Genomic DNA, 23,263 nt, shown 5'->3' on the forward strand with positions numbered 1-23,263 from the left:
GAGATGGTTTTTCCGCTCGCAGGGAAAAAAACGCCTCCCCTCCCATTAAAATCAATGGGAAGCATTTTCAAACGCTTTTTTGGCACGTTTTCCGAGTCAAAAAACTTGTAAAAAAAACTCTGTGTGATATGGCCCTATGACATGTCATAGGTTTTATGAATAAGTGGAATTAAAAGGTAGATCTTCTTAAAATTGTTATGTGCAAGATCAGTACACACCAAGCCACCCACAAGACAACTTGGTAGCTTGCTTCTGGGCCCAAGCTTGGGAGCTGTATTAATACATGATATCTCCAGGTCAAATTGGTTATGTATGGACATACGGCGGATCCAAATAGTGCCCAGTTAAAGGCTATGGAAACCTTTGAAAGGCATTTATTTATTTTTCTTAATAAAAATGTCAGTCAGTGTAATTGGTGCAACTTTCTGAATAGTTTTTATTAAAAATGATTTTTACTTTTTGAGATACAGAGGCTTTGTATCCTGTATACAGACCAGCTTTATCTAGCGCTAAATCCCATTCCCTGTCAGGTCCGCAGGACTGACGGTTTCACTGTCGGCGGGTCCTGCGTCTCTATAACTTAGATGTGATCAATTACAGGTGGACCCGCGGATTCAGGTCCTAGCGAACTATACAGCTGCTCTGTATACAGGATACAAAGCAGCTGTATCTCAAAAATTAATTTTAAAAAACTATTTATAAAGTTGCACTAATCACACTGACTGATCTTTTTATTTATAAAAAAAAAAAAAGCGTTTGAAAAGTTTACATTGTTTCGACAGCAAAAATAAAGTGACAGAGGCGTTGAACAGCAGTGTGAACGGAGCTTAAATCCATAGCACACAGGGAAAACGTAATGACAGTGCTAGCACCAAGACATAAAGCCTTTGTCGTACACCAAATTTGCTTCAATGTTAATGTAAACATTATCATCAGGGCGCCTGCCAACAGAGATTATCTGAAGAGTCGTTTGTCGGCTGTGCCTGGATAGGAGTAGGCAAATATTTGATCTTTAAAGTTTTGCACTCTTGGTAGTTATTCAGGACACAGAAATTTCTTTCATTTTTGGGAGGAGTTGTATTTTTCAATGGCGCTATTATAAGGTATTGATTAACTTTCATACTGGGCGATTTAGCTGTGGATTTTCCGCAAGGGATTTCATTGCTGAAAATTCACAGTGTGTGTAAAAGTAGCAGCAAAGTGGATAAGATTTGAACAGATCTCATCCACACGCTGCATAAAAAATTAGCTGAGAAAACGTGAATAAATTGATCTGCAGTGCGTTTTTTTAGGTTGCAACGAATAGCAAAACGTTGCAATTTTTGCAGCGTAAAAGCCGAGATTCCACCACAATAAATTGCAAATCTGAGAGAGAAGAAAACAACGAAACCCTTTTTCAAGTTTAAATTTAATTTAAAAAAAAAAAGTCTATACTTACACCCCTCACCTTCTGGTGTTTGTTTTTTATATAGCGACGGAGCTTTGTTCCCCCGGCTGTTCTCCGTGCAGCACAGCATCCTGGGATGACGTTTCAACCCATGTGACTGCTGCAGCCAGTCACGTGATATAGTGGTCACATGGGCTGCAGGGTCATTCCAGGAGGCCGGGCTGCACAGAGAACAATGTGGTGCGTCACTATGGCAATGCTAGTGAAGGTAATTGCTTAAGTTTTGGGATTTTTTCAGTGCGGTTTTCCGCAGCGGCGATTCCAGCCAAAAATCTGCCCCGCAATTTGGTGCGGTTTTTCATCCGGAACTCTCTGTGGCTTTTAGGTCGAATATGCGGTGTACTTTTATGTATCAATGTATGGCGGCCATGCACCACACATTGTCCTCCACATAGGACATAAAATGAAAAGGCTCCCTCATTACTCTAGTGCCGGACGCTTGTACAAGGTTCTTATGCCGAGCAGCATCAGGGCCTTATATGCGATGCAGCACTTCAACGTCATCAGTACCGCAGAACGTACAACATCGTGACACTTACCGGCATCATTACATTGTATGAGCTGTGCTGGAGTGATGAGGAAGCCGGAGGGCAGAAGAGGAGTAAAGAGTTGACCGTATAAATAAATAAAAAAAATTTCTTTTATTTAATTTTTTATGTCCAATGGGGGGTAGTCTAACCGGGGAGGGGCACGATAGGGGCCCAGCACAGGCCACACCCCTTCCCACAAAAGTGGCTGGAGTGGCAGAAATAATCAGAAGTCGCAATTTGCACCACAAAGCATTCAGTGACTTAAAACATAACACTGTCATAGGATACCACGTGTTCTGTGGAGTGATGAATCATGCCTCTCTATCTGGATGTCTGATAAACTAGTCTGGTTTTGGTGAACGCCAGGAGAACATTACCTGCCTGACTGCATTGTGCCAACTGTAAAGTTTGGTGGAGATAATGCTATGGGGTTATTTATCAGGGGTTGGCATAGACCCCTTAGTTCCAGTCAGTGGCGTAACTACCGCTGGTGCAGTCATAGCGGCTGCTACGGGGCTCGCGGCACGAGGGGGCCCGTGCCACCAGCCGCCACGGGCCCCCTCATGCCCGGAGGCTCCGCTAGCAGCCGCTATGACTGCTACAGCGGTACTTACGCCACATTCCAGTGTTGCTTTTGAACACGGTGACAGAGCAGGGAGGTATCTCCCTGCTCTGCCATAGCCTACTGTATACAGTGGCGTAGCTCTAGGGGGCGCAATTGCATTATACTGTATGGGGCATCTGTGTGGGCATCTGTATGGGGGCATTATACTGTATGGTGGCAGCTATGGGGGCATTATACTGCTGGGGGGGCACTATGGGAGCAGGGGCGGGGATTGGGTGGGATTAGAGGCGTGGCTTAAAAGGAAAAAAAATTGCCACTGCGCGCCGCATCTATTATCCCTCATTGTGTCTACAGGGAGGGCCGTATAGCACTGTCTACAGGGGGGGGGCGTATAGCACTGTCTACAGGGGGGGGCCGTATAGCACTGTCTACAGGAGGGGCCGTATAGCACTGTCTACAGGAGGGGCCGTATAGCACTGTCTAAAGGGGGGCCGTATAGCACTGTCTAAAGGAGGGCCGTATAGCACTGTCTAAAGGGGGGCCGTATAGCACTGTCTACAGCACGGGCCGTATAGCACTGTCTACAGCGGGGGCCGTATTGCACGGTCTACAGCGGGGGCCGTATTGCACGGTCTACAGCGGGGGCCGTATTGCACGGTCTACAGCGGGGGCCGTATTGCACTGTCTACAGCGGGGGCCGTATTGCACTGTCTACAGCGGGGGCCGTATTGCACTGTCTACAGCGGGGGCCGTATTGCACTGTCTACAGCGGGGGCCGTATTGCACTGTCTACAGCGGGGGCCGTATTGCACGGTCTACAGCGGGGGCCGTATTGCACGGTCTACAGCGGGGGCCGTATAGCACTGTCTACAGGGGGGGCTGTATAGCACTGTCTACAGGGGGGGCTGTATAGCACTGTCTACAGGGGGGGTTGTATAGCACTGTCTACAGGGGGGCTGTATAGCACGGTCTACAGGGTGGGCTCTATAGCACTGTCTACAGGGGGGCTGTATAGCACTGTCTACAGGGGGGCTGTATAGCACTGTCTACAGGGGGGCTGTATAGCACTGTCTACAGGGGGGGCTGTATAGCACTGTCTACAGGGGGGGCTGTATAGCACTGTCTACAGGGGGGGCTGTATAGCACTGTCTACAGGGGGGGCTGTATAGCACTGTCTACAGGGGGGGCTGTATAGCACTGTCTACAGGGGGGGCTGTATAGCACTGTCTACAGGGGGGCTGTATAGAACGGTGTACAGGGTGGGCTCTATAGTACTGTCTACAGGGGGGCTGTATAGCACTGTATGGGGAGGCTGTATAGCTCTGTCTACAGGGGGCGCTGTATAGAACTGTCTACGGGGGGGGGGTTACTGTTCAGCACGGTCTACAGGAGGGGGCTGTATGGCACTATTTACAGGGGGGCACTATCTATAAGGCGGGCTGTGTGTGGCCCCCAGGGGAGGGGGGGCCCTGTCAAACATTTGCTATGGGGCCCAGTGTTTCCTAGTTACGACCCTGGTTCCAGTGAAGGGAAATCTGAAAATGCTTCCAAGACATTTTGGCCAATTGTAGCTTCCAACTTTGTGGGAACAGTTAGGGGTTCGGCCCTTTTCTGTTCCAGGAGGACTGTGCCCCAGTGCACAAAGCAAAGTCCATAAAGACATGGTTGGGTGAGTTTGGTGTGGAAGAACTTGACTGGCCCACACAGAGCCCTGACCTCATCCCCATCAAACACCTTTGTGATGAACTAGAATGGAGATGGGGAGCCAGGTCCTCTCCTCCAACATCAGTGTCTGACCTCACAAATGCTCTTATGGATGATGGGGCAAAAATTCCCACAGACACTCCAGAATCTTATAGAAAGCCTTCCCAGAAGAGTGGAAGCCGTTTTAGCTGCAAAGGAGGGGACGGGGCAACTCCATATTAACACCCATCATTTTGGAATGGGAAGTCCAACAAACTTATACAGATGTGATGGTCAGGTGTCCACATACTTTTGGCCATATTATATATTTGCTAACAAATATCTGTGTTTTTACACCTCATGCACACGACCGAGTGTGCCGGCTGAGTCCCGTCAGTGATCCGAGGAAAGAAAGGACATGTTCTATCCTTCCTCGGATTGGAGACTCGGTCCATTTCTCACGGACCTGATTCACCCGCTAAAGTGAATGGGTCCGTGAAGACTATCGGGTGCCACTCGGATGCCGTCAAAAACGGTCCGAGTGACACAACGGTCGTGCGTGCATCAGCCAATCGTTCACAACTTTGAACAATCCCATTATGTTTTTTTGTTAACTATGTCCCTGATCTGCCAGTCACTGTGGCATGTTGATAATCTGATCCCTTGTGTGAACGATCTGACCTACGATTGTAATTTTAAGTGTGTGGCCTTGTAGAGATTTGCCTGTTCCTTATAGCAAAAAAATTAATAAAACTGTAATCAGGATACCTTTACAGGATTTAAACAATTCAAAACCAAAAACAATTAACCCTTAATGACACAGCCTAGTTTAGGCCTTAAAGAGGCTCTGTCACCACATTATAAGTTGCCTATCTTGTACATTATGTGATCGGCGCTGTAATGTAGATTACACCAGTGTTTTTTATTTAGAAAAACGATCATTTTTGACGGAGTTATGACCTATATTAGCTTTAGGCGGAATTCACACGACAGGGTTTCCCGGCCGGGTGCCGGCCGTTCTTAAATCGGCCGGCACCCGGCTGCATTAGGAACAATAGACCCCTAATGGGGCTATTCACACGACGGATTTTTTTGACGGCCGGGAAAACCGGCCGTCAAAAAATGGGACATGCCCTATTTTTGGCCGGGTACCCGGCCTCCCGGCTCCCATAGAAGTCTATGGGGCCGGGTAATGCACGGCCATCACTGGAATGTGTCCCGAGTGATGGCCGGGTCTACCGTCACTCGCGCACTCTCTCCTCCTCCTCACAGCGCAGAGTGCATGTGAGGAGGAGGGTCTTTTTTTGCTCCCTGTAGGAGTCGGAATCCCCAATCCCCGGCCGGGGATTTGGGATTCCGCTACAGGAGAAGTGCGTGACTGCACTGTCCATATATGGACACAGCAAAGTCACTCACTTCTGCAGCGGAATCCCCGACTCTATGGCCGGAGATGCCGCTACAGGAGAAGTGCGTGACTACACTGTCCATATATGGACACAGCGAAGTCACTCACTTCTGCAGCGGAATCCCCGGCTCTATGGCCGGGGATGCCGCTACAGGAGAAGTGAGTGACTACACTGTCCATATATGGACACAGCGATGTCACTCACTTCTGCAGCGGAATCCCCGACTCTATGGCCGGGGATTCCGCTACAGGAGAAGTGAGTGACTACACTGTCCATATATGGACACAGCGAAGTCACTCACTTCTGCAGCGGAATCCCTGACTCTATGGCCGGGGATGCCGCTACAGGAGGAGTGACTACACTGTCCATATATGGACACAGCGATGTCACTCACTTCTGCAGCGGAATCCCCGACTCTATGGCCGGGGATTCCGCTACAGGAGAAGTGAGTGACTACACTGTCCATATATGGACACAGTGACGTCACTCAATTCTGAAGCGGAACTCCCGACCTGTGGCAGGGAATTCCTCTCCAGGAGAAGTCAGTGACTACACTGTCCATATATGGACATTGAAGTCAGTGACTTCTCCTGGAAGGGGGGGGGGGGTGGGTGCAACCTACAGGGGGCTGTGTGGCATCACCTACAGGGGACTTGGTGGCATCGCCTGCAGGGGGCTGGGTGGCATCGCCTACAGGGGGCAGGGTGGCATCGCCTACAGGGGGCAGGGTGGCATCGCCTACAGGGGGCAGGGTGGCATCGCCTACAGGGGGCAGGGTGGCATCGCCTACAGGGGGCTGGGTGGCATCGCCTACAGGGAGCTGGGTGGCATCGCCTACAGGGGGCTGGGTGGCATTATCTACAGAGGGCTGTGTGTGGCAACAAATTTAAATGAAATTCATCCGATTTTAAAACGGACAGGGAAAAAAACGGATGCAAATCGGGTCCAAATCGGCCGGTAAAAACGGCAACAGGGCCCGGAAAAAAATCGGAACGGATGCAAACCGGCCAGGAAAATCGGCCAAAAACGGACGATTTTCCCGGCCGACACTCAGACCCTGTCGTGTGAATGATGCCTTATGCTAATGAGTTTCTCAATGGACAACTGAGCGTGTTTTACTATATGGTCGAATGGGCGTTGTGGAGAGAAGTGTATGACGCTGACCAATCAGTGACCAATCAGCATTATACACTTCTCTCCATTCATTTACACTGCACTAGCGATATAACTATATCGCTATGTGCAGCCACATAAACACATTATAACGTTACTGCAGTGTCCTGACAATGAATATACATTACCTCCAGCCAGGACGTGATGTGTATTCAGAATCCTGTCCCTTCTGTAGCGTCTCTGTGATTTACAGCACAGCACAGCGAGATCTCGCTGTGAATGACCGTTTACAGCGTAATCTCGCGAGACTACGCCTGCTATGCTGTAAATCACAGAGAAGTGCAGAGAAGTGGTCAGGATTCTCAATACACATCACGTCCTGGCTGGAGGTAATGTATATTCATAGTCAGGACACTGCAGTAACGTTATAGTGTGTGTATGTGGCTGCACATAGCGATATAGCTACATCGCTATCTGCAGTGTAAATGAATGGGGAGAAGTGTATAACGCTGATTGGTCACTGATTGGTCAGCGTCATACACTCCTCTGTACAACGCCCACTTGGTCATATAGTAAAACACGCCCAGTTGTCCATTGAGAAACTAATTAGCATAAAGCTAATATAGGTCATAACTCCGTCAAAAATGATTGTTTTTCTATATAAAAAACGCTGCTGTAATTTACATTACAGCGCCGATCACATCATGTACAATATAGGGCATTTATAATGTGCTGACAGAGACTCTTTAACTACAGCAATTTTTTTTCAGAGTTTTCATCTCCTTAATCCGAAAGCCATAACTTGATTTTTCCTTCGTTGTAGCCGTATGATGGCTTGTTTTTTGCAGGATAAGTTGTATTTTTTTTTAACGGCACCATTTTGGGGACGAATCAAAAGGAAACAGCAATTTCTACATTATTCTTTGCTTTTACGGCATTCAGCCTGCGGTATAAATAACATGACAACTTTATTCTCTGGGTTGATATAATTACAGCGCTAGAAAATTGATATTGATTCTTTTTACGTTTTACTACTTTGCACTAAAAACAGTTGCGCACCCCTTGTACTTGTACAGCAGCAACCGGCGATTTCTGTATGTTAATTCTTCTGCTCCTCTGTCGGAGCAGAACAACGGAAACACCAAATGCAGATGTGAACAAAGCCTAAAGAATGTTTTATTTTTAAATCATTTATTACAATATTTTTTGTTTTTGTTTTACTTATGACAGTCCCGGGACCCCGCAGTGATGGTGTAGCGCCTCCTGCAGGTGTAAACATCAGTGTACTGCCCCTCCCCCTCCGTTATATGATGGACCCTCTGATCCTACCTGGCCAGGCTGGTCTTGCCAGATCCCGGTAGCCCCCGCAACAAGTAGATGTGCTTGTTAAACCTGGAGGGCGGAGGAGCAGGGCTGGGGCGATGCTGAGTCGGGGGTCGGTTCTGTGGCAGCCGGCGGGGGCGCCGCTCGTCCAGTCGCAGGTTCCCAAAGGAGTTGATGAGCCGCTCTGCCATACTGCTCAGCCTCGTCCCAACGCCGCCGCGCTCCCTCCTCTGTCACAGCCTGCGGTTATCGCAGGGAGTCATGCGGGAAGGTGTCTGTGTGATGAGCATGCAGCCCGGGCATTACCACTGCTGGGAGCCCGGACACTGCGATGTTATTTCCGTACGGTGGGGGGAAAAAGTGCCCCCCTCTACATGTAATAGTACTGACAAGCTTATGTACTTGAGCCCGTGTGGAACGTACCATGATGCGAGGCGGGGGAGGGCTCTCGTAGCACTCCAGTGTCAGCAAGGCAAAAATACAGGAAGTAACGAATTGGGTTATTGCTTTCGCTTTAAAGGGCTTTTCAACAATAAAAGCTGGAATCTGGTTGGTTGCTATGGGAGCCTAAGCGAAATGTAGCAACGCAAAGCGTCCTTATCGCTTGTAGCAGCCTATTACACAGCTCAATTCTGCATTTTAGTATCTGTTTTACAACCGCAATACCTGGACTCCATGCGCTTCATGTGAATGGAACTTCGACCACCATAAAACCTTGTGAACCTGATGGCAAATCATGAAATCCGTTTTCCGGCCCTTTGTCGTCTGCAGCATGATGTGGGGGACAGATGTTAGGTCAGGGTTAGGCCATGTTCACACAACATGTTTTCAGTGCGTAAAATGGAAAGCGCAGATGATTGATTTCAGTAAGGCTGGGTTCACACGACCTATTTTCAGACGTAAACGAGGCGTATTATGCCTCGTTTTACGTCTGAAAATAGGGCTACAATACGTCGGCAAACATCTGCCCATTCATTTGAATGGGTTTGCCGACGTACGGTGCCAACGACCTGTAATTTACGCGTCGTCGCTTGACAGCTGTCAAACGACGAAGCGTAAAAATACAGCCTCGGCAACACAAGTGCAGGGCACTGCTTTGGACGTTTTTGGAGCTGTTTTCTCATAGACCCCAATGAAAACAGCTCCAAAAACGGACCTAAAAAACGCCGCGAAAAACGTGAGTTGCTCAAAAAACGTCTGAAAATCAGGGGCTGTTTTCCCTTGATAACAGCTCCATATTTTCAGACGTTTTTGGTCACTACGTCTGCACATACCCTAAGAAATACGCTCTGTAGTTTATACAAGGCATATTTTTACACTGATGAATTAAAAATCGCCTTCATAAAAAAAAGAGGTGACACGTCACTTCTTAGGGTATGATCACACGGCAAACTAAAAACGGCTGTAAAATACGGAGCTGTTTTCAAGGGAAAACAGCCTCTGGTTTTCAGACACTTTATAAGCATCAAGCGTTTTGGAGCTGTTTTTGACCCAATAAAAAATGGCTCCAAAAACAGCTCAAGCAGTGACATGCATTTCTCTTTGCGGGGCGTTGTTGTGAGCACCGTTTTTTCAAAGGGCCGCGTAAAAAACACAGTCGGAACGAAACGCTGTTTTTTCCATTGAAATCAATGGGCAGATGTTTGAAGCATTCAGATTCCGTATTTTCAACCGTTTTTCGGGGTGTTTACAGCACAAAATAAGCCATGTGAACATACCATTAAAGTATTTTACTATGTGATTTTTTTTCATTGACACCTAAAAAAAAACAAAAAAACACGCTTTGAAAATCAGCTCTAAAATCACCTGGATTCAGAGGCTGTTCGCTCTTGAGTGCAAAATGATAAAGACATATTAACTAAAACGGTCAGGAGAAGGATGAGCAGATGGAAAAAAAGCGTGTTGTGTAGGGTATGTTTCAAAGCCCATTTACCCATCGCATACAAAAAGGCAGATATTAAGATGCGCTGAAAAAATTCAGTTCCGCAGCACAGATTTATAGTATACGGGTACGTCCACTTCAGTATACCCCAGTCACAGATTTATAGTATAAGGGTCCGTCCACCTCAGCATACCCCAGTCAGATTTATAGTATAAGGGTCCGTCCACCTCAGCATACCCCAGTCACAGATTTATAGTATAAGGGTATGTTCACACGAGGTCATTACATCCGTAATTGACGGACGTATTTCGGCCGCAAGTACCGGACCGAACACACTGCAGGGAGCCGGGCTCCTAACATCATAGTTATGTACGACGCTAGGAGTCCCTGCCTCGCTGCCGGACAACTGTCCCGTACTGAGTCCCTGCCTCACTGCCGGACAACTGTCCCGTACTGAAAACATGTTTTCAGTACGGGACAGTTGTCCGGCAGCGAGGCAGGGACTCCTAGCATCGAACATAACTATGATGCTAGGAGCCCGGCTCCCTGCACTGTGTTCGGTACGGTACTTGCGGCCGAAATACGTCCGTCAATTACGGACGTAATGACCTCGTGTGAACATACCCTAAGGGTACGTCCACACACACAGCATAAACACTGTAGAATTTCCAACTCTTATTTTTTTTTGTGCGTGTAAATGCCTCAGCGTTTTCGCAATAGAAATGGACACGCTGCAGATAAAGAATCCGCACAGCAGGTCAATTTCTGCATATTCTTTCCGCAGCGCGTGGATGAGATTTGTTGAAATCTCATCCACTTTGCTGCTAGTGTAATACGCTGCAGATTTTCCGAAATTAAATCTGTTGCAGAAAACCCACAGCCAATCTGCCCTGCGTGCAAATACCGTAACTGCGCCATTTTTCACCATTTGGCTCGAATGAGGACGACGCAATTATTTACCCATAGACAGAAAAATCCTAGGAGATGCTTTTATGGTAATACCAACAGGTTGTCTTCCTATCCTGAGACTCCTCCTGCCACTGCACTGGTTCTGTTCGCATCATCCTCTCCGCGATGTGAAGTCACTATTGGGACGGAAACACTGGAGTGGTAGAGGCAGAACTCTTCGGGTTAAGGAGGCGTCCTTTCCTTTTCAGCGACCACGGTGACGTTCTCAGCGGTAGATCATAAAAAAAACTCAAAACTGCTGACAGCGCCACATACAGGATGGGGAGAGCAGAACAATCACACCTGTATTAATGCCCCCAGCATGGCAATCACAAGTACCATGGAGGCAGCCCCTTCAGGTTCACTGCTCCCGGCTCTTAGCACTGAATGTTCCCCAGCCCCTCCCATCTGAGTGATAGCTCTAGCATCCAATTAGGAGACCGCTAGAGCCATCACTAAGAGCCGCACTTGTGACTGCGGCGCCAGGGAAAGACCTAGATTTCTCGGTCATGCAACCTGCATGACCAACACCACAGGTATGACTACACTGCTCGTCTCCTCCTCTATAAAGCGCTGTCAGCTGTTTTAAAGGGTTTGTCCAGTCCCTTAAAATATCTGATCTGTCCAGGTTTGAATCCCGGGACCACCGCCGATCAGCTGTTTTGAAGGTGCCGCAGTGCTTGTACGAGCGCTGCTTCCCCTTCATTCCTTACCTGCTCGTGCTGTGAATCGCCGACACACTTGTAGCGACAGTTCACAGTACTACGGCCGTCTCCCATTGAAGGGAGTCGGAGAAGGCGGTTAGGGTATGTTCACACGAGGGCGTCCGTAACGGCTGAAATTACGGGGATGTTTCAGCCTGAAAACATCCCCGTAATTTCAGCCGTAACGGCATGTGCAGGCGCTTGAACGCCGCGTCAATTACGGACGTAATTGGCGCTGCTATTCATTGGAGTCAATGAATAACGGCTCCAATTACGCCCAAAGAAGTGACAGGTCACTTCTTTGACGCGGGCGTCTATTTACGCACCGTCATTTGACAGCGGCGCGTAAATTACGCCTCGTGTGAACAAACGTCTGCCCATTGCTTTCAATGGGCAGATGTTTGTCAGCGCTATTGAGGCGCTATTTTCAGACGTAATTCGGGGCAAAAACGCCCGAATTACGTCCGTAAATAGGCCGTGTGAACATACCCTTATACTGTGGGCCGCCACTACATGTTTGTCTGTGATTCACAGTACAAGCAGATAAGGAATAAAAGGGAAGCCTCGCTCGTACAAGCGCTGCGGCCCTCTTAAAAGTAGCTGTTCGACATGGGTCCCGTAGTTGAACCCGTTCCGATTAGATACCTATGGCCTATCCTGAGAGTAGGCCATAAATTCTTAGGGCATTGACAACCCCAATCTTTTCCAACTTATCCTAAAAATGTTCCTTTTTTTTGGTTGAACTCTACCCAGGTGGGTTCTGGCGACGTATCCCACTGTATGCTATACAGTGGGATACGTTACAGCCTTCTGTCAGAGATTTACATCAGGAGTGCTGATGTATACATCCGACGGAAGGCAAAAAAGTGATGTGAAGGGGGCCTAATAAGTTTATTTGTCCAATAAACATCCATAGTGTTAAAGACCGCTCTTGTTGTTTATTTCCAGTATGGCAGTCAGAAGCTATACCATATATTGTATTATATACTTGTTTACGAGTTTCTGGGTCTTTACTTTGCTGGGAGAGGCTTGTATTTAGTCTGTAAAAAATACAGAAAAAGTTACTGTTTAAAAACTTTAATTTCATTGGAATCATCTTTAAAAAAAAAAATGCTCCTGTGTCTGGATGTGTTACATACTTGTTATGGTGACGCCTGTTTTTTTTAGGATTGCCTGCCACCTAATGTGTCCAGTACTGGAGAGGAGGAGCCGCTTCTAATGCGCTAATTCCAATTGGCCGGCCTGCACAACAGCACTAATCATTCCACCACCCGTGTACAGCAGGATTCGAGTGGTAGGACTAAGCATGTGTAGCCACTAACGCTAGACACATTAGGTGGACGTTCTCCGAGGGGAACAAAGAAAAACAGGGGGCGCTAGAACACGTGGCAGCAATTTTTATGGATTACAATTGAAAATTCTTTAGATTTTATGTGGTCTAACATAGAAATATAATCATCAATAGTGGGACAAGTCCTTTTAATGGGTTTTTCAACAATTAAAAAGGAATCTGTGAGCAGTTTTGAGGCCTGAAAACTGCTGACATCACGATATAAAGGATGAGGAGGGCATTGTACCGACGTTTAATTCCCCCGACACCGCAGTTGCCAATGCCACTGAGGCGGGTACTTGATGTGCAAGTGCTCCTGGGCTCTCCTCAGACTACAGTGTCAGCCCTTCCCCTCTGGGTGACTCCTCAAGCAGTCTCCCGATTGGCCGCTAGAGAAGAGTATCACTTGCGACCGTTTTTTGCATGGCCAAGACATAAGGTATGGTTACAATGCCCTCCCCCATATCCCGCTGTCAGCAGTTCTAAGGCCTCAAAACTGCTTACAGATTTCCTTTAGCATCATATTCCAAATAGTAGTACATGGGCCGAAAATAGTATCATACCTTTATAAAGACACGCATCCTCTCAGCTTTATTTGGTAGAACATAATGGAGTAAGCTGATGAGGCCAAAACCACTATGCGCCCCAACAAGCACTTTAGCAGCTTTGTTCTAGCGCATGGTGAGTGGTCTCAGTGCCTGGACCCCTACCAATGAAAATGTCAGACATGTCTCTACAATATAAAGCATACATAGAGTTATGGAAAAGGTATGTTTTATTTAAACAAGAGTATACAAACCATTAAGCCCAACATTTGGCTGTGCCCACTGCCTATAGATGCTCTAAAGTAGGGTATATTCACACACGTCAGACGTGTTGCAGAAAATGTGACTATACCCTTAGGCCCTCATTTTAATGGGATGCAAGCCTGTCTCATACTCCAGATACAAGTATAATAAACAATCCAGAGCAGAACTAAAAGCAAAAAGCAGCAACTCACCATCCTGCGTTAAAATCCTTTTATGTCAGGGAAACGGCAAAGCAACTGGTTATAATCTTAGTAAATCTTAAGGCAGGCCTCTAGTCACTATGTGTTGTGTTATATGGAAAAAGAAAACAAAAACAAATACACACCTCCAATGACTTTTTCCATTTTAGATATATTCTTTTGGCCAGATCATATCCAAGTGGTACAATGAAGTCCTTTGGTTCAAATGCATCTGCAGTGTTACATAAAGCGGATGGCTTATTTTTAACTGCTAGTCTTCACAAATAAAATTCTGCATGGTTCAGAATGTTAATTATCTACTTGTCAATTATCTAAAATGCCCTAAACGGCTCTGTTCTGACACAGGCAACTGTAAATACCCCCATTGCTTAACACTGCGCTGCATTTCAAGGCCCCCTGCTCCCTCTGGATCGGCTGTGTAAACCGTGAACAGCGGCAGTAATCCCATCCATAGCTCCCAAGATGGCGGCAGTCACGTCATATACCCATGTGACCATCTTCCTGGCTGCCTGTTCTTTTATGCAAGAGCCGAACAAGCGCGCAACGCATTCAGCGGATGCCCAAATAAAGGAGATTCTATTCACACGCTGAATATGTTCAGCCATAATCCTAACTCTGGAAGTCCCGGCACATCTGTGCATTACATGGACAGTCAAGTGATTGCAATCAAAACTATAATTATTTTTTCTGCAGTGGTGCTACAGGGGAATTGAATACTGCCGAGTACTTCTGCTGAATACAGCTGATCGCTGAGGGTCCCAACAGTGGGACACTTACTGACACTTTAAAGTGTAGCTAAATGTTTGACAATACTAGTGACATGTCAGAAGTTTGGATTGGTGGAGGTCTGAGCACTGAGACCCCCACCAATCGCTAGAACGAAGCAGCTGAAGCGCTCGTGTGACCGCTCCGCCGATTAGTGTTTGTTTGGCTTTTTCCGGAAAGACGATGTATCGGAGTACTGGCTCATAGACTTTCTATTGAGTCCGTACACCGATACATTTCCGGAAAAAGACAAATCGGTGTACGGACTCAATAGAAAGTCTATGAGCCCGTACTCCGATACATCGGCATTCTGGAAAAAGCCAAACAGACACGAAGCGGCTGAGCACTCACACACAAGCGCTTCAGCTGCTTCGTTCTAGTGATTGGTGGTGGTCTCAGTGCTCGGATCCCCACCAATCCAAACTTCCGACATGTCAAAAGTTTGTCAAACGTTTAGCTCCACTTTAATAAAAAGGGGATTGTCCAAAATTGACAACCCCTTTAAAGAAGTCCTGTCAGCTGTCCTGACGTCTATTTTAGTGAATACTTGCATTCCTCATAAAGCAACAATTCTGAAGCTTCTCTGTTATTCCTTCTGGAAGTTGTATGAATAAATTTGGTTCTACCATTCCTCTTGTTAATGGGGCGTGTTGCTACACATTCTGACACTATCCAATCAGTGCTCAGTGTCAGACTGTAGGGACACGCCCCATTGACAAGGGGAATGTTAACGCAAAATTTATTCACACAATTTCCAGGAGGAATAACAGAGAGGAAGAAAAGATGCTCCAGAATTGTTGTTTTATGGGGAATTTAAGTACTTATTAAAGGGGTTTTCCAATACTTTATTTTTTTTTTTAAATCAATGCAATGTTCCTCTATTAAGATATTAGTGCACTCTGTCTAGCTTTTTCTTGATAATAAATGGTTTTAGTAACATTACTCCCTATTGTTTACCTGGAGAGGTTTGTTTTGCTCAGTAAGTTCATTCCTCTTCTCTTCCTGTGTTTCTCCTCCCTGCATGCACTGCTCTAGTCCCAGCATGCAATGTGCATGCAGCAGTGCACTTGCTCCGCCTACTACACCCAGCTCTACTAACTTCTGCAATCTCAGTCTTCATTTTGGTGCTCTCATTCTATTACTGCTAGCACAAGCTGAAATCACTGGATATCTGCGTTTTTAAACAACACTGACCCTATATGATGATACGTAAAGTTTGGTCTTTATAATTATAAGTTTTCTAAATGTATATTAACTGTTTATACAGTCTTAGTTTTAAATACTGTATTTTATATATATATATATATATATATATATATATATATATATATATAAATAAAATAAAAAAAAATTGAATTCTAACATGTGAATTGGGATAAAAGGAGCAATACCTGTGGATCGCCGCTGCATCCTGTGTCGGAGATTCACAGTGAGCAAGAAAAAACTAAAGGGAAGCAGCGCTCCTAACTAGCCATCGATGAAAAATAATTCCCCTTCATGTAACTCTGCTACCTGTCAACTGAAAAGTCATCCACCACAGGGAAAAATGTTAGTCCATCATGTCTGATTCCCAGGTGTTTCTTTGCGGTACTCCTCTGTGTGGAAACATTTTTCACTCTGGCAGCTGATTTTTCCATTGACAGGTAGCAGAGTTACACAACAGGAAAACAAATTCCCCATCATGTAACTCTGCTACCTGTGAACTGAAAAGTCATCGGCTGTTTGAAGGGGGTGCACCGCTCGTATAAGCGCTGCTTCCCCTTACTTCATCACACTGTGAATCGCTAACTAGTTCGTATAGAAGCGAAGTATTGCCTAATTATTTTTTTTGGGCTTCCAGTTCAGTTCTGAAGTGGCTTTGAAGGGCCTATATATTAGACACCCCTATGAAACACGACATTTTAGAAACTAGACCCCTCAAAGTATTCACAACAGCATTTAGAAAGTTTATGCACAAAATGTTTTACCAGAGAAACGCAACTCAATACTTATTGTCCAGATTCTGCAGTAGAAATATCCCACACGTGGCCCTCGGGCCGGTAATGGACTGAAGCACTGGCCTCAGAAGCAAAGGAGCACCTAGTGGATTTTGAGGCCGCCTTTTTATTAGGCACCATGTCCGGTTTGAATAGGTCTTGTGGTACCAAAATAGTGGAAACCCCCAAAAGGTGATCCCATTTTGGAAACTAGACCACTTGAGGAATACATTGTAGTTTTCTTGGGGTGCATGCAGCTTTTTGATCAGTTTTTATTCTATTTTTAAGTGGCGCGGTGACTAAAAAACAGCAATTCTATTGTTTTTTAATTCTATTTTTGTTACAGCGTTCACCATGCGCTATAAATGACATATTCACTTTATTCTATGGGGCGATACGATTAGGGCTCATTTACACGAGCGTATTATACGTTTTTGCAACGCGCGTCGCAGGGACCTATGTTACTCTATGGGGCCGTGCAGACAGGTACGTGATTTTCACGCAGCGTATGTCCGCTGCGTGAAACGCACGACGTCCTATATTTGTGCGCTGTTCGCGCATCACGCACCCATTGAAGTCAATGGGTGTGTGAAAACCACGCATGTCGCACGGAAGCAATTCCGTGGGACGCGCGTGATTCACGCAACAGCACTGTAAAGGATGAATGAAAACAGAAAAGCACCACGTTCTTTTCTGTTTACAAACATCCAAACGGAGTGTCATAATGATGGCGGCTGCGCGAAAAGCACGCAGCCGCGCATCATAAAGGGCTGACACGCGGAGCTGTTAAGTGCTTTTTGCGCACGCAAAACGCCGCTTTTTGCGCACGCAAAACGCACACGCTCGTGTAAACTCGGCCTTACGGTGACACCAGATGTTTATAGTTTTTTTATGTCTTATGGCGTTTGCACAATAAAATACGTTTTGTAAAAAATCATTCACTTTTTGTTACCTTATTCTAAGAGCCAGAACTTTATAATTTTTCCATCAATAAAGCCGTGCGAGGACTTATTTTTTGCGTAACGAACTGTAGTTTCGATCAGGACCATTTTTCGGTAAATGCAACTTTTTGATCTATTTTTAATACATTTTTTGGGAGGTGAAGTGACCAAACAATTGTGATTTTGGTACGGTATATTATTATTTTCTTTTACGGCGTTCACCGCGCGGGATAAATAACGAAATAATTTTGTAGTTCAGGCCGTTACGGACGCGGCGATACCAATTATGTATCGTTTATTTATATATTTTTATTAATAAAAAAGGACTGATAAGGGAAAAAAAGGGGGATTTTTTTAACTTTTAATTTCTTATTTTTACACATCTTTTTTAACTTTTTTTTTTACTTTATTACTTTGTCCCACTAGGGGACTTGAGGGCAGGAGGCCCTGATCGCTATTCTAATACACTGCACTACATCCGTAGTGCAGTGTATTAGAACTGTCAGCTATTCACTGACAGCAAGCATAGTGGGTCCTGACTTTGTCAGGACCCACTAGGCTTCCGTCGATGGCATAGCCGGACGCCTTTGTTTGGTGTCCGGTTGCCATAGTAACCATCGCCGGCCGCTATCGTGTAGCAGGCCGGCGATGGTAACTTAACCCCTAAAAACCCGCGATCTCTATAGAACGCGGCTTTTAAGGGGTTAGACAGCGGGGACACAGCGATCGGTCACCGCTGTAGGAGCTGCGGCAGCTGCTGTACGAGACAGCAGCTGTCACAGCTCCTGCACCTGTCGGGAAGACGGCCGAAACGGCCGTTATTCCTGCAACTTCGTATACACACCGCTACACACCTTCAACCTTGCGCATGCGCAGTGTAATATACACGGCCGCTGAAGACGCAGCCACATAATTTCACAGAGCATGCGCGGTGGAGTGTGTTCACCACGCATGCTCTAATTCAATAAAGAAGCACGTGGTACGGTTACGTCATTTTTGACGTAACCGTACAGTGTGAAAGCCGGAAACCGGAAGCAAGGCAGAAGACCAAATGGACGGGTCTGCACAGGAAGTGCAGATTTTGCATTGCTAAGGGGACGGCGACGGAGGAGGATATACGACGCTACAGCCATCTGATGAAACGTAAGTACATTGGAAAGTTATATCTTTTTCATTGTTTTATTTAAATAAATGTAATTTTTTAGTTCCGGAATACCCCTTTAAGGCTCTATAAGCACCTTGATTTTCTGCAGGGATTTTGGCAGTGGCAGTGTAATTTGGGTTCTTTGTCATGGGCATACAGAGTATAAAAGTAATGTCTGACATTCTGATGAATGGACATGTAACTACTGGGGCTAGAAATTAGGATGGTTATGTAAATTTGTTCCTGCCTTGGCTAGATTTAGCTGTGATCTCTCGGATTAACCCACAATGTTAATGAAAAGCATTAGATCCTATCACTGCAAATTGATCAACATTTGATTTGGTAGATGAACCTCTGAAGTAGTTGCTTCCTCCGGTAAAAAATGATTATAGGTCAAGATTCTTCAAGAAAGGCAATGTTTACCTAATTGTTTACCAGGGCATCCAAATATTTCCACAAGCTGTCTGGCAAACTGCTCTGGTAAACAGAGTCCGGCACAAGACTGTGTCCCCAGAAGGAAACCGGAGTAACTTCTTGTTACTCTAGGATTCTCAAGACCATCCAAGGACTTGGAGGTCACTAGAGCGAGGTTATGTGCACTTGCTTCTTTAGCCCTAAAACTTGTATCTCTTCTGCTCAAACCATTGTTCCAAACTTCAGTGACAATTTTTCTCATTCCATTATCTCCATCTACAGACGCACAGATGTTTTTCCAAGTACTTGTTTGGGTTGCGGATAGAATTCTTGGATGCTGAAACGTGGGTGCCAATTTGTAGATCTTTCTATGGCGTTTATGTGGTCTTGGGGTTGTGTACTTGGTTTCCACGTGGAGTTTGGTACGGTCCATGATTTGATCACACTCACATTTACTTATCTCGGTCTCTAGGTAATGATCATTGAATCTTTTACACTCTGAATACTTTTGATTCGATTTTTCATCCTGGATTTCACATACCCTTAAGGTAAGTTGATTCTTTGGGTAGTTAACATTTTGAAGCTTGAAACATGTCATGCCATAAAGGTGCCAAGTTTGTCCTCCAAAAAAAGATATAAGATTACAGTACAGTTCAAGCCCTACATTAATAATGTCCTGGGTTGGATCATGGAGACCTTTCGACCATCCTTGGAGAATTTTTTTTGTTTCTTTGCACAACATATCACCAATCACCAAAGACCGCGGGGAGGAATAATGCAAACACTTTCTCTGGGTAAGTTGGGGAATTTCAGATTTAGGCATCATTGGATTTTTAAGACCGTCCATAAGCGCTACGAGACTGGACACTATCCTAAATAATGCAGCAGTACTGAGACTCCAGCAGTGTGGCCAATATGTTGCTAGTTGATCTCCAGAATAAATAATCTTCACGTGCACTTTTCCCATTCCATCCGCATTTATTATATATTCTGCCACGTTATAGTCATTCTCCGTGTCTTCTTCTGCAAAGTTCTCTAGTCCTTTATCCTCTTGGGCTGATAAATTGTGTTTCTTAGTCGTGATTTTCCTTCCGTTCTTCCGATATCTATTTCTGTGACGTTTCTCTTTCGTATTGTATGTCCTTTAATAGACGAATAGAGTAAAAAACAAACAAAAAAAAAATGTATTCAGATTTTTGCCATACATTGGTATTATTATAGGAAGAACTGGTAGAATAGAATCCCACCAATCACAAAGCACTTTGCTATGCTCTTAAAGTATTAATTTTTTCCCCCATTTTAAATAGGTCCCTTTTGCTCTGTGATTATGGTCTACATTTGACATATATGCCAAGAAAAGATCACAAAGTAAATGTTAAACGCAGGCGGTGACGGATGCCCTAACAGTAAGGCCTTATTCAGACGAACAGCAAATACGTCTGTACAACGCGCGTGATTTTCACGCGCGTTGCACGGACCTATATTAGTCTATGGGGCCGTGCAGACATGTCCGTGATTTTTACTCAGCATTTGTCCGCTGAAAAAAAAGTCACGACATGTCCGTTCTTTGGGCGTTTTTCACGCACCCATTGAAGTCAATGGGTGCGTGAAAACCACGCACCCATTGAAGTCAATGGGTGCGTAAAAACCACGCACCCATTGAAGTCAATGGGTGCGTGAAAACCACGCACCCATTGAAGTCAATGGGTGCGTGAAAACCACGCACCCATTGAAGTCAATGGCTGCGTGAAAACCACGCACCCATTGAAGTCAATGGGTGCGTGAAAACCACGCATGTCGCACTGAAGCACTTCCGTGCGAATAGCGTGATTCGCGCAACAGCTGTCAAAAGGATGAATGAAAACAGAAAAGCACCACATGCTTTTCGGTTTACAAACATCCAAATGGAGTGTCAATGATGGCAGCTGCGCGAAAATCACGCAGCCGCGCATCATACGCTGCTGCCCCACGGAGCTGTTAAGTGCCTTTTGCGCAGGCAAAACGCAGCGTTTTTTGCCTGCGCAAAAACGGCACGCTCGTGTGAATCCAGCCTAACATCCATAAGCCTTTTATAGGATCTGTTTAGCGGATACATCATGAAAAGCTATCAAAAAGCTTACGATGTACATGTTAAATGGATAACGTACAGTGGCATCAGTCGCCCATAAGCACACACGTTAAAGAACATATATTGAGTGGTTTGCTTTTTTTGTTTTGCGGGATAGAATAGATAATCCTACCTAGAAAAAAACGGCATCCCCACATATTCCACTCAACAGTGGCCAAAAGCACATTCTTTTAGCCTCAGTATAATGGGAGCCTATAGGTACGTTAGCCATATACGCCAGGGGCTTACCCGACGCATAAGTCAAACGTGCATAGTGAAAACGCAATGTGAAAGGGGCATTACTTGGTTCTGGGGGTATCTTATCTTGACAACATGAACATCTCTTTTCCTGGTCCCGATTATGTTTTTCGGTATTGTTCTCCTGGTCAGCATAATCATAGGGTACATGGATCAAAGTTACAATCCACTTTAATGTGCCTACCATAAAGTGGCAATTAGGATGTGGATCATGATTTTATTAAAATCTTTACTCCACAATGGCGTTAAAAATCAGTAAATTATAGCGCACACAGTATTTACGCAATCATTTCCGACTATTTGCTGTTTTCTGACGCTCACACCGCTTTAAAAAAGTGGATGTGGCTTAGCAGAAGGGGCTAGGCCCGCGGCCTGACACTTACTATAATTTACGCCAGAAATAGGCGTAAATTATAACGTAAATCTACAGCACCAGGTAGCTGGCGTAGATTTCACTTTCTCCCGCACAAGATTCAACTCATTTATTAAGAGTTGCATCTTACTCCTGTGGCCCTCAAACTAAGACTGGTGTATAAAAGCGCCAGTTTTAGTAAATCTGTCCCAATGTCCCCTATGATAAAGTTGACCATAAGTACTGTGCAAACACACCGGATGCTTTTTGTCTGCCTCGCTATGGAGGTGGGAGAGAAGTGAAAATGCCACAGAAAAGTGATCAATCAGGTTATCCTTTAACACTACTCGCAACAACAATAAATCTATTCGCACTATAATAATTTTTTTAAGGCTTTATTACACAAAGTTCGTATGTTTGTAATTTTTTATTAAAGCGCTCTTTTTGGAATTAACTATTCACTTTGAAAAATAGCAAAGCCACACAAGAAGTATCCAAGTAAACAAATAATAATTTTACATAAATTTACGGTATCTAGACATGGAAATATGCAGCACCCATTAGGTCCTGTTCACACAGAGTATTTTGCAGGCAGAAAAAATCTGCCTCAAAATTCCTTCAGGTTCATCTAGTTTTCTCTAATATTCTTTTTAACCTATAGTTATACCAAAATCTTAAAAGAAACTGACAACCCCCTTTTAAAAGGTTGTCCATAATGTACTATCCCTACTTGTTAGAAGGGTCCCTGGTTGATAAGCTGATCACAAAGGGTCACCCTGCAGGGACCATGCAGCGCCACCAAGGGGAATATGAACATTACACATGAACCATTTAAAGACTAGGTACACTTTGGTAAACAATATTTTTTTTAAATAAAAAGGTCAGTGTGTTTGGTGCAAATCTGTAATTACTTTATTAAAAATTATTTTAACTTTTTAGGATACAGCTGCTTTGTATCCTGTATACAGAGCAGCTGAATAGTATGCCGAGACCTGAATCTGTTAGGTCAGCGGGACTGATAGATGTGATGGATAACAGGTGTATCCTTCGTGCCAGAGATTGCAGGCCCCGCTGTCACTGAACCCAAGTTATGAACTTAAATGTGATCGGTAACAGCCAGATCAGGTCTCAGCACACGATACAGCTGCTCCGTATACAGGATACAAAGCAGCTGTATCTGAAAGAGTCAAAATCATTCCAAGAGCCATAATGTTTTTATTTAAAATAAAAATAAACATTTTTCAAAATGTGTAGACAGCCTTTAAATCAATAGGCTGTCTGTGTGATACAGATCAGGACAGGTCCTCCAGAGCGAGAGACGCACTTTGTAGTCGCACTACACCCCATTAAATGGATTAATTAGGGT

The 23,263-nt window shown here is 45.1% G+C and overlaps 2 protein-coding genes across 4 annotated transcripts in view; both read right to left on the reverse strand.

Annotated features, from left to right (window-relative positions):
• Window positions 1-8,486, reverse strand: part of N4BP2L1 (NEDD4 binding protein 2 like 1) — a 60,476-nt gene extending 51,990 nt beyond the window's left edge. Inside the window, exon 1 of the mRNA XM_075850029.1 lies at window positions 8,074-8,486. Coding sequence (XP_075706144.1) covers window positions 8,074-8,258 — 185 coding nt within the window. The 5' untranslated portion in view covers window positions 8,259-8,486. The remainder of the gene's footprint in view (window positions 1-8,073) is intronic.
• Window positions 8,487-12,463: 3,977 nt separating this feature from the next.
• LOC142742194 (uncharacterized) overlaps window positions 12,464-23,263 on the reverse strand; it is a 32,026-nt gene continuing 21,226 nt past the window's right edge. For 2 of the 3 annotated variants that reach the window (XM_075851703.1, XM_075851705.1), the window contains exons 7-8: window positions 19,190-20,322; window positions 13,689-14,151 (exon numbers count right to left, since the gene is read on the reverse strand). In XM_075851703.1, coding sequence (XP_075707818.1) covers window positions 14,012-14,151; window positions 19,190-20,322 — 1,273 coding nt within the window. In that variant the 3' untranslated portion in view covers window positions 13,689-14,011. Of the gene's footprint in view, window positions 12,642-13,688; window positions 14,152-19,189; window positions 20,323-23,263 lie in introns of those variants that run through there. The other variant, XM_075851704.1, reaches the window with a different exon arrangement.

The sequence above is a fragment of the Rhinoderma darwinii genome, chromosome 2 (assembly GCF_050947455.1).
Source record: "Rhinoderma darwinii isolate aRhiDar2 chromosome 2, aRhiDar2.hap1, whole genome shotgun sequence".
Taxonomy (NCBI): domain Eukaryota; kingdom Metazoa; phylum Chordata; class Amphibia; order Anura; family Rhinodermatidae; genus Rhinoderma; species Rhinoderma darwinii.